At 40.0% G+C, this 12,007-nt stretch overlaps 1 protein-coding gene across 3 annotated transcripts in view; it reads left to right on the top strand.

The window, feature by feature from the left end:
* The window catches only part of LOC139277545 (DEP domain-containing mTOR-interacting protein-like), a 78,461-nt gene that overhangs the window by 13,543 nt on the left and 52,911 nt on the right, over positions 1 to 12,007 (top strand). For all 3 annotated transcript variants that reach the window (XM_070896130.1, XM_070896131.1, XM_070896132.1), the window contains exon 2: positions 1,645 to 1,823. In XM_070896130.1, coding sequence (XP_070752231.1) covers positions 1,645 to 1,823 — 179 coding nt within the window. The remainder of the gene's footprint in view (positions 1 to 1,644; positions 1,824 to 12,007) is intronic.

The following is a 12,007-nucleotide window of genomic DNA, read 5'->3' as shown; positions in this document are numbered from 1 at the left end:
GACGTCAGAAAGGCGATCCAAAGTCCGGAAAAGCGTGGAATCCAGAACTGCCTCGGTTTCGAGGGTTCCAGATTCTTGATGCTGCACCTGTATCAGATTGCCGCCTTTGTCCTTCAGTGGTCTTATCTTTTCTTTCACTAATTTCATACCTGTGATGTTTTTTATATATTCAGCTGTTCTTTTTTTGTACCGTCATTTTAATCTTTCCAATTTTCCTATTCGATTCTTTCTCTCTAGGTTGGAATGTTTTTAGGCTATACCATCTCCTGGTCAGCTATTTAATTTGTCAACTTTTCTGTCTCATTAATCTGGGCTATGTCCAAATAGAATGGAAAAAGTGCAGGATATTTCAAATCCAGATTAAATATACATCGCACAAGATATTACCAGTCGACAATGGTTATACCTCAGTTCCGTTTCATTACTATTGTGAAAAACAACATTATGCTGTCTATACTAGGAAAAGCCTGTTCTGACCAGTCACTTGAGCAGCCTTTACTGACTTTTCTGTCTACCAATTCATGCATTGTTGGCAATAAACACACAAAATGCTGGCAGTGTACAGCAGGTGCATCTGTAAAGAGAAAGGGAAAATTAAAGTTTTGATTCTACACACTTCGTCAGAACATTGTTTGATTTGTAAATTTTCTGGTGTTCCACAATGAGTGCAGGTCCAGGTTAAAGAGTTTACTCCCCCCACCCCCCCAAATGTATTTGAAACCTGTGTCAAGTTCACTGATTGTTCTGTATAATAATTATGTGAAATAAACATCTAATATTGATAAATGCTTAGGCAGAGGCTTAATGCCATCAAACAGGGAGTTGCGTGCTAGGCTGTTTCATCACTTGCCTGTAAACTCATGCAAGCCCACTGGGTTTCCTTTCACTTCATTTTTGCTTGTCTCCTCTTAATCCCCTCTCCCTTCAGCCTTGGCAGATAGATTGAGAAACCTTTTCAGCCTTTTGTAAAGCTGCAAGGATTTTGTTCCCTATTCTGCCACTTCTTTTTAATTGTCCACATCACTTTCAATTTTGCCGACTCACAATTTTCTGCTCCCACCACTCATTTGTTTCCAGGACATATCCAAATATGTACCTGGAGCTATGGGCAATTATCATAAGCCCACCACGGATATTGTGTGCAATCAGCACACTTCATTTTGGGTGAACTTTGTACCTTTAAACTGCACTGTATTGGAAAATCTATCCTATTAATTTTTCCAAGCCATTAGCCCATCAGTGTTCACTATTTAAATACAACTGTTCAAAAATGTTGCAGTTTTCCTCCAATGATAGATTTACATTGGCTGTTTCAGAGTGGCAAGATTCTTTTGGTTATTTGTAAGCTAATTCTGTGATTTGTCCCAATTTTGAAAGTATATTTTTCGCTCTGATTTAAAAATAATTCAATCCAAGCAGCTTATTTTTTTCTCTTATTATGAAACTTCAACAGTTATTCTAATTATTTATGTAAATTTTGCTCTGCTAAGTGCAGTAGGATCATGACTGGTTTGAGTTTGAATTTAAAATGTTGATCAGAATTTGATGGCAGTTTGGAAAGGGAGCTTGTTGCAATGTTAGTTGTTTAGCAAAAAAAACATTTTGTTGATGAAAATTGTAATAAAGCTTTGTTTTATTTATCAGGCTTCGTCTGCATGATGGAAAATTAATCAAAGACCGTCGCTATAATCTGCGAACCTATCCAAACTGCTTTGTTGCTAAAGAGCTAACTGATTGGCTGATAGACCATAAAGAGGCACCTGACAGGGAGACAGCCATAAAGCTAATGCAAAAGTTAATGGATCATAACATCATTCATCATGGTATGTTACTGTCACAATCCATTAACCGTTTTACACCATATGTCTTTAATGCCATAATGAAAAAGGACTAAATCCCTTCTCAGCTAAGTCTAATGGAGGGTGGGTGATTTGGGCTGAATGTCATTGATCAACTCACCTCCCGCCCAGTATGCTTCCTAATCACTAGTACAGTGGAAGGAATAATGGAAAACTGTGGATCAAATGGACAAAGATTTCAATTGAAGAAATCTAAGTTTAATGGTACAGCAGAATTAATAGAAAAATAAAAAGCTGAATATTGATCTTTTGTGGTGCTTTGTGTATGTGTCTTTCATATAAAATGCTAGGAGATATTAACATAGTAAAATAGTAACAGTCTTATCAGGAGAAGCCCTTCATGTAGTTTTAATAATCCTGAATCCCATTTCTTGATGAGAACCTATTAGTTCCTTCTTGAAACCCATTTAAATTCAGTAATCTGTTCCACATAGTTACTATTCTTTTAGTAAAAAGGTTCCTCCTGCATTTCAACAATAATTAACAGCTTGTATTTATATAGCACCTTCAACGTAGTAAAACATCCTAAGGCACTTCTAAGGAGTGTTATCTAACAAAATTTGACACCAAGCCACATGAGAGATTAGGGCGATGACCAAAGAGGTAGGTTTTAAGAGTGTCTTAAGGAAGGAAAGAGAGGCAGAGGGGTTTAGGCATGGAATTCAAGAGCTTAGGGCCTAAATAAAAAAAGAAAGACTCATTTATATAGCGTCTTTCACGATCGCCGGATGTCTCAAAGCGCTTTATAGCCAATGAAGCACTTTTGAAGTGTAGTCACTGTTGTAATATGGGAAATGTGGCAGCCAATTTGTGCACAGCAAGATCCCACAAACAGCAATGTGATAATGATCAGATAATCTGTTTTTGTTATGTTGGTCGAAGGATAAATATTGGCCAGGCCACTGGGGATAACTCCCCTGCTCTTCTTCAACATAGTGCTATAGGATCTTTTATGTCCACCCGAGAAAGCAGATAAGGCCTCGGTTTAATATCTCATCTGAAAGACGGCACCTCCAACAGTGCACCATTCCCTCAGCACTGCACTGGAGTGTCAGCCTAAATTTATGTGCTCAAGTCTCTGGAGTGGGGCTTGAACGCACAACCTTCTGACTCCGAGGCGAGTGTGTTACCCACTAAACTACAGCTGAATGCTCGGCCGCCAATGATTGAGTGATTAAAATTAGGGATGCTCAGGAAACCAGAATTAGAGGAGCGCAGATATTTCGGGGGTGGCGGGTTGTGAGGCTGGACAGAGATAAGGAGGGGCGAGGCCATAGAGGGATTTGAAAACCAGGTAGAGAATTTTAAAATTGAGGCGTTGCTTTACCAGGAGCCAATGTAGGTCAGCAAGCACAGGGGGGTGATGGGTGCATGGGATTTGGTGAGAGTTGTCCTAAATTTGTAAACATGGTCCCTTGTACCTAAATTCTGTACATGGCAGAAAAGCATACTTGGATCTAATTTGTCCAAAATGTTCATAATTTTAAATACTTCTATTATATCACCTTTCAGTCTTTTTTCAGAAAAGAAAAGATCCAGGATAGTTAATATTTCCTTTTACATCATTCCCATAAGTTCTGGGATAAACTGTGTAGCCCTTCTGTGTATCCTCTCCAAGAACTGAATATTCTTTTTGAAATAGGGAGACCAAAACTGCATGCAGTACTCCAAATGTGGTCTCACCAGGACCAAAAGGAGATTTTAAATGATGGCTCTGGATTTATAGGATTCCCCCTTGCTATGCATTCTAACATTCTGTTTCTTTTTAATAGCCTGGGAACATAATGCTGATGATTTTAGTGACCTTTCCAAAATCTTTTGCCTGCTCTGATTCCTCAAGTACATTCTCATTTAGCACATAATCTGCCAAAGTTCTTTCTGCCAAATCCCATAACCTTCTATTAGATCTCTGCATTCCTCCAATTCTGGCCTGATTTCCATTGCCCCACCATTGACGGGTTGCCGTTCTTTCAGCTGCCTATATCACAAGTTCTGGAATTCCCTCCTTGCACCTCTCCGCTTCTCTACCTCTCTCTCCTCCATTAAGAAGCTCCTTAAGACCTACCTCTTTGACTAAGCTTTTGTTTGATAAAGCTCCTGGGAAGCGCTGTGAGACATTTTTCTATATAAAAGGGGCTATATAAATGTAAATTGTTGTATTAAATTGGATCTGCCATTTCTTCACTGATCGAGCTTGTCAAGATCCTTTTGAATTTGGTTGCATTGATATTCATCATTTGCCTCTCCGCCCAATTTGGTATTGTTTGCAAATTTGGAAACATTGTTCACTCTTTCCTCTAAATTATTTATAGAAATTATAAACAACAGCGGTCCCAACACTCCATTGGTAACTGGCTACCAACTAGATACCTGCCCATGTAGTATTACTTTCCTTTGTCTATCAATGAACCATTGCAAATCCATTTTAATACATGGGCCTATGGCACTGACCTATTTGAGAGATAAATTGCTTTTGCATCTTAAAAATTACCCCTTTGAAACCCTTCCAACTTTCCTTCCACATCTTTTCCTTCCAGTATCTCTTCCAATTTTACTATTCCCATGCATCGTCTCATACCCTTAAAATCAGCTTGTTTAAAAGTTAGCTTTTTAATTGGCTGCCTTTTATTTTTTACCCTAATCTCTACCCATTATGGTCACTAGATCCCAAATGTTCCCTTACTTCTACTTTGCTTAATGTTCACTCTTCATTCATTGGAACTAAATCTAATATTGCCTTTATGGGTTCCTTAGCATACTGTCCCTAAAGATATCAATATTATATGCAGCTTTTCCCATTGTGCACTCCAGTCAATATGAGGAAGGTTGAAATCCCCAGGATTACTGCTGAAGACTTGGCGCTCATCTGTTTAATCATCTCCCCCAAGACTGTATCAGCCTCCCTTTAATTATTTAGTGGCCTGTAGCATATTCCTATTCATAACATTAATTGGGGCTGAAATTGCCCCTTTCCTTAAGACCTGTTACCGCCAGAAATCGGCAACCACGTTGCGGAGTGCAAAGGCCGCCATTTTGAAAATTCCGCTCCTGCGGCACCCCGGCGGTGACCCGTTCCCCCCACTACCGCTCCGCTGCTGCCGATCTGTCCCAAGTGCGTCATCAGAGCGCGCACCACCGATGTTCTCTTTTCCCCCCCCCCCATCCCCGATTGCGAAATTCCGCCAAAAAAATCTTGCTCCTGCCGCTCGGTGCAACCGGCAGCTTTTTCTGCCGGTGCATAAAGGGGAGGACCTATTGCCGTTGTCGCCATGTATTTTTTTTGTCGGCTGACTGCCATGTTGGGCCGACAATTATGCCCCCAGGTTCGGCTGGCCTGGCCGAAACCCTCCCTGGTAGTGCAGTGGACCTAACTAAAAGAATCGCGCAGGCTCTCCCCATTAAGTGAAGGGGAGAGACGTGGTGATGCGGTACTGTGATGACGTCATCAGCGCCTGACAACGGCGGCCACTCCACCCGCCCCCAACTTCCGCCTCTCTAGAATGCGAACTTCAGCTGACCACCGCACATCCGCCCCCATTATGACTGACTGGGGGAAAAAAAGCCAAAGAGCAGAATTTCGCTCAAGGCGACTGCATCCACCGCACCGGTAAAAACGACAAACGCAATAGCTGCGCTTCGTTTCCAGTTGTGGCCCCATTGTCTTTTAATTCTATCCAAGGAGACCCAATACTACTACTGTTGCAACTGATTCTTCTCTAACAAATAATGCCACAATTTGTCATGTGTTCTTCAGTTCGCAAGACTGAAAATACTACTTATGGTTGATGGGGTTAATAATGGATGTGCATTTTTATCTGTATTCATTATTAATCATTTTATAAGTAGGATTAGAACTACCTGCTAAATAATGAAGAATGTTTTAGTTTAATTGCAAACCTATTGCTAACCCATTATATTATCAGAATGTCTTTCAAAAATTAAATTGCAACAACGAATTATAATATCCTTTTGTTTTTCTATCCCTTTTTTCCATTCTTGAAGATATTGAGATGTATTTCCCTGATGGCAATGGCCCATATTACCCTGCCTGAGTCGTCATTCTTCACGTTAATAAGCATTTGAGCCTAGACAGTAATTTGTCAGTGTATTCAAACCTGATTTTCCAGCACAGATCACTGGATAATTATCAGGAGCAGAAATCCTTTTCTGGTCTGTGGATGCTGACAGCAATTTTAGGACCACCTCCTACCCCACCCAACTCCCCAACCTTGCAGCATATACCAGGTACTGACCATTCTTTCTGGTCTGAATGGCTCAGTAACCATAACAACTAGTTCACTGGCACATCAAAGGAGCCTCATCCTTTTCAATAAATTTGTTTAATCTGTAATTACTGGCGGAATGTTTTGGAAAGGTTACAGGCCTAACAGTTGATCTCTGAGATACTGAGGTATAAAAAGCAGTGAGGAGAATTTCTTCTAAAGCGTTAAGCATTTGATTATAGTGTCTCATTGTGTCATTTTAAGACTGTTTAAAGGAGCTGAATTGGCATATACTGGTAATGCTAAAGCTCCCTTGAGTCAATGATTATCTTTGCTGATGCTCATTCAACTCCCTCACATGGTTGGTCTGAGTTCTTTCAAACTGCCACCTATATTGATTCAGTAGAACTCAATATTTAAACAAGATCAGTGGAAAAAGGCAGCATGAAACCAAAATTTTTAATAGCCAATTGATTATTAAGAGGGGACCAGATGGTGAGATTTCCCCTTTGACATGCACCATATTCATAACATAGATGCAGGACAGGTAGCTTATTGCAGTCCTTAATTCTTTGATTTAGTTGTATGTCTGATTGTGTGAATACACTTTGTAAATTTATTTGAAGTGGAGAATAATTATCTGATAATTGCACTCGAGGATCAGAAGCCTGATCGTGACTCTTGAAGATGTTTGTTATATACATTCATAAATTGTCTCTTTTTGGCAGCTCAGCTTTTTCATATGAAAATTTTCTGAGTTTTTTTTCCCATCTCATTCCCAGCTCAACTACACCCAAATCCTAGAACAGAGAAATACACCGCATAATCATATAGACAAGTGTTGGAAGCTTATCTGTTGCTATATATATAACTATTGGAGTGTCAGCTGGGTTGCGCTGTGTTTTTTCAGCACAATTCTCCCCAAATCAGCCAAACCAGGGGAAAAGATCACGGAAATTCAAGCGCAAAATACGTCCAGTGCAAATCAAGTTTCCATGATCTTTTGCACTGATTTAAACAAACATCACGCTAGAAGCTGGCCCTGCTTACAAAACTGGCCATGCCATCAAGTCGAATTAATCACCATGGCGAGTTTACGTTAGTTGTGCCCATTTGTGGGCCTTTGAGGAGGCTCTTAAAATTAAGCCTTTTTATTCGGTGCAAGGACACTACTAATAGACACGTTTTAAAAGTTTAAAAAAAAATTTTTTTTAATATCTTAAGAAACTGACTACTGTACACCAATATAACTAGCAAATGGTTATGTATTGTTTTTTAAAGTCATTTTCAGTTATTTAAAATCCGGTTACTCACAAGTGGTGGATTAGACACACAAATTAAAAATGCTTATTTTTTGTGATAAACCCATTTTCAGCTGTATTAATAAAACTGTTACCACTCTTAAATATATCGAGGAATATTTTTTAATACAATTTAAATTTTAAAAAATTACATTCTAAAACGCTGCCCGATTGGCAGATTTTATATCGGCAGTATGCAAATGAGTTTGAGCGGAAACTTGAGGAAATAAACACTTCTCAAAATTGCCGCAATTTGCACCCGGATTGCTGATTGTGCTCAAAGCATAAATTCCAGGCTATTATGTTTAATTCTTGAAGTAAAAGTTTAAATGTAAATGTATCAAAATGCTTGAAAGAAGCTTACTTAATAAAATAAAAAGTCCTTTTGGGCTCCACTGATGGCTCAGCTGGTTAGGCCTGCGAGCAACTGAACTGTGCGGAGCAGGAAGACCCTAGGTTCTATCTTTTCTTTCCTAGGTTAGCAGATTTCGGGTGGGGTGGTGGTGGGGACCCTACAATTGGCCTCATCCCCTTGTTCAAATCTGGATAACGATTCATGTTTGAAGTGCTTGTTTGGATTTCAGGTGAAGGGATTGAACTTGGCTACAAATAGACTACTGCTGCATGCTATCTTGGTTCATAAGTAAATAATGGAAACCTGGGTAAAGCATGGGAGGGTGACTGGCACTCAGTGAACCATTCAGAGGTAATATTCAATGTCTTCAGGAGGGGATAGGAAAACATTTGTTTGGGGAAGGAAGAAGGAAAAAAAACCTTTTGTGTAAACAAATAAATAAAGTAACCTACTACCAATTGTTACATGCAATCTTGAAGTGCTTACAGCACTGTACAGTGAATTGAATGGTTAATGGGTCATTGCATTGCACAAACCATAATATAATTCCACACTTGCTCATAACAAGGCAGTGTCTTTCATTTACAACTTATTTAATCTTTAACACCATGGAACTTGTATTGACATCTTGCTGACTCTTGCATGGAGATTGTTTTGACAAAAATTACCATACTGCATCGACAGATGCTGCATGCAGTTAGTACTTTCCCAGATTTACAGCTAACAGCTTAGTTTTCGACGGTAAAGTTCAGTTTGAAATTAAATTTTCTTGTGCTCAATATCTCTCTGTTCAGTGTCTGTGTGTGATATTTGCTTGTATGGAGATTGTAATAGTAACTTGTGGTGCTGGACTAAACAGTACTGTTCATAAAATGTCTGAATATTGACATTTATCTTGTAGAAAACTTTCATAGGTTAAAGGTTTAAAGCACCACGTATGATTATTAAACATGATTTCAATATTCTACTCCAGCAGGAATACTTACTTTTTACAGCATGGTAATTATCATGGTTGCAATTGAATGTTGCCTTATGCAAAGGTTAATGGAGCATTTATGTACTGGAGGTTCCTCTCCAATACTCAAGAAATGCAAGAATAAAGGGGTAGATTTTGCAATGTGGTGTCATCAACATAGCTTTGCACAATTAGAATACACATTGAGAATTTAAAAGTGGAGGCCAGTGTGCCTGATTCAAGGCCTGCATGATTTTCTGTCTTTTAAAATTAATAAATGAAAAATTGTGCGAGATGCGAATTGGCTGTACTTACCTCTTCACCCAAATTCCCCATTTTGTGAAGCTTTGCGCTGGGAGAGCTAAATTGTGAAATTTACTTAGTAATTTATCTTAAGGGAATAATAATAATCACTAAGTTGTTATTTAGAGGTATTTGTAACCTCAGACCAACACTCCCCTAGATTTCACTGTGCAGTCTTTCATTACTGCAAGATGTAAGCTTTTAATTGTGATAAGCTTTCAGTAAAGAGGAAAGGATCTTTTTTAGTTATTGCACTGAGCAGCAAAGTTACTGTTACAAATTATAATGAGAATGAAATGAAAAATTTGAACGGAGTTTAAAATGTGCACTGGCTTAAACCTCATTTATATATAACACTAATAATACAGGTCATGATTTCTTAATCTTTCCAGCTTGTGAAATGAGAATATTGCATGCTAATATGATGGTAGAAAAAAATAACCATTGTATTTTATCTTATGCCTACATGTACAGAAACAGTATTTTCTTAAGTTAAACATTAATCTTGTGTGTATTCAATTATCCAAATATAAAAGGGTGAGGTTATTTGCAGAATAACCTGTGCTACACTGCAATGCCATTAAACCCAGAGAGAAAATAATGGTTTCTGAATTAGAAAAATTATCTTAGCTGGGGAGATTCAATGGCACAGTGTGACCAAGGTTCAGTACAGAGTGTCCTGACTTAAGTTCACGGTTATTTTAAGAACTGTATTAGACGCAACATTTTATTTAATCTTTTTCTCAAGGATTTCAAGATACAGGGCAGTATTTCGGCTTTTCTCATTTCGGGGCAGTAAAGTTTGCACCTCAGTCAGGAAAATTCAGCAAAAAGTGAGTTTCCATGATTGGGGGCGCAAAATCAGGCGTTACACAAGGAACATTTTACGTCCCGGCTGAAAATTATGGAGCTAAAAAAAGTTTTGATTTAAGGAACTTCATTGTTGCTCAGTACCCTGGAACATAACATTGTCTATTGTCTGGTTTTATTTTGGTGGGGGGAGTTTTTGTTACTTTGTTGCAGTAAAATTTATGATTCATCCTATGCCATTGGTGTCTTATCTATCATTCCAACGTTCACTGGAGATGTGCCTTTATGGGGGCACATAGTGTGTCCAGTATTAGCTCCATCCCTCTGTTTCCTCCATTTAGGAGAACCAGTCCATTACAAGCTGACGACGTGTGACTCTTGATCTGGTAGCATCTCCATGCTGCCTCCCCTGTGGATGGTGTGGCTATCTAATGGGGGCCTCGCCAGGCTCCTCTTTGTCGTCCTCCTCCTCAGGTGGGCATGCAATCCCCACTGGCAATTCCTGGCCCCTCATGATGGCCAAGGTGTGCAAGATGCAGCACACCACAACGAATTCAGATACCTATTGAGGGGAGTATTGAAGGCTGCCTCCAGAGCAGTCCAGGCATCGGTCTGCCTGTTGTAGGAGATGGCATATCTCTGTCAGCACTTTCTTTTGGAGATGCAGCCTCCTCACACATGGCTCCTCAGAGAGCTGGAGATATGAGCGTTGGTGCTTGTATACCCGAGGAGGGTAAGCCCTCCTCCACAGACGTCTTTGGCTTCTCCAAATTATAACAGTGACCACACTCCAAAAGTATGTCAATGACTGTAAAGCGCTTTGAGACATCCAGTGGTCGTGAAAGGCGCTAGATAAATCTAAGTCTTTCTTTCTCCTCATCCATGGGCCAACATGGCCAAGAGCCCTTCTTCTAGCTTGACATTGCCTGGCAATAGCATGGAACATGATGCGCTAGCGAACTAGTAATACCCCCATTAAGTTCTCTTACTGAAGTTGTAAGGGCACTGTAATGGCAGATCAAAGTGTTGTTTGCAAGTTGGAGCTGCACGCAGCATGCTTTGCGGAACCGTTGCAGTCAATGTGACCTGCGATGTAGGAGCCTCATCCCTACATTTAAATACGCTGCCAATACTGCCTGCTGCACCCTGGGAATGCCTGTTTGTTTCAGACCTTTCCTGCGGCGGGCCTTAAATGAGGCATTGGGGCCGAATTTTGCATCTGGGACAGTAGCGGAGTGTTGCACGACGATTGACGCCATGATCTCAGTAAAACTAGAGGGTGGGGCGGTAAGTTTTTGCGCCGCCGCAAACCATGAGCCGAATTTGCCGGCGGGGCGGTAAAAGCTGGGCGCCAACCCGTAGCCTTTAACTGCAAGAGCTTCCCTATAAGGTTCTCTGCTGTCATGAAGAAGCTGACTCAGGCACAGGATAATTCCACTAGCTGCAGCAGCCCCCCACTACCTTATTCATGTGGTGCTTCTTAGACAAGATAGTGACTATGGGAGCACCATAGCTGAATCTGACCCTGTCCACATGTGCATACTTTCCCAGCAATAATCCCTGAATAATGATCAGGAGAGCAAGTACTGTTTGACCTTTTCTTTCCTCTCCCTAGCTTAGACCAATTGTATCAGCCTTCTTGTCACTCTCTTGAGAGGAGCTAAATCCTCACAGTCCAGGGATTGAACCTGGGATCTTCTTGGTCCGTAAATATTTGTATCCCACTGAGTGCTACCTTTATCCACTAAGCCACTACTGGAAACCTTCCTCCACCTTCTACATTCCAAGAACTTACAGAAATTCCTGGAGGCCACTTTAGGGTTATCCAACAAGACAGTGCTCATTACCTCCTCCATTTTGTTTTATATTTTCAAACATTTCAACGAAACAATCCAGATCAAATGTTTGAATAAGACTAAATTTAAGAAGCTGCCAAATGGGATCAATGTGGTTGAAAGAGCAATAGGCAAATGTATTGTTTGAAAAAGCATTTAAAAGAGCATCTTTCCATTTGGAAATTGTTTTAAAGGGCCTGTTTATTTCAGAATAAGCCAGTTTTCTTATAAAGTAGATGATGCTTGAATGATGATACAAAACCAGATCCTCTTCTACAATGAATAACATCTGTGCCTTTGTACAGATATTTCTACTTTCATAGGATATACAGCACAAAAACAGGTCATCGGCCCAACCAGTCCATG

Source organism: Pristiophorus japonicus, chromosome 12 (assembly GCF_044704955.1).
Source record: "Pristiophorus japonicus isolate sPriJap1 chromosome 12, sPriJap1.hap1, whole genome shotgun sequence".
In the NCBI taxonomy this organism is placed as follows: Eukaryota; Metazoa; Chordata; class Chondrichthyes; family Pristiophoridae; genus Pristiophorus; species Pristiophorus japonicus.
This window is presented reverse-complemented; position numbering and strand designations above follow the sequence as displayed.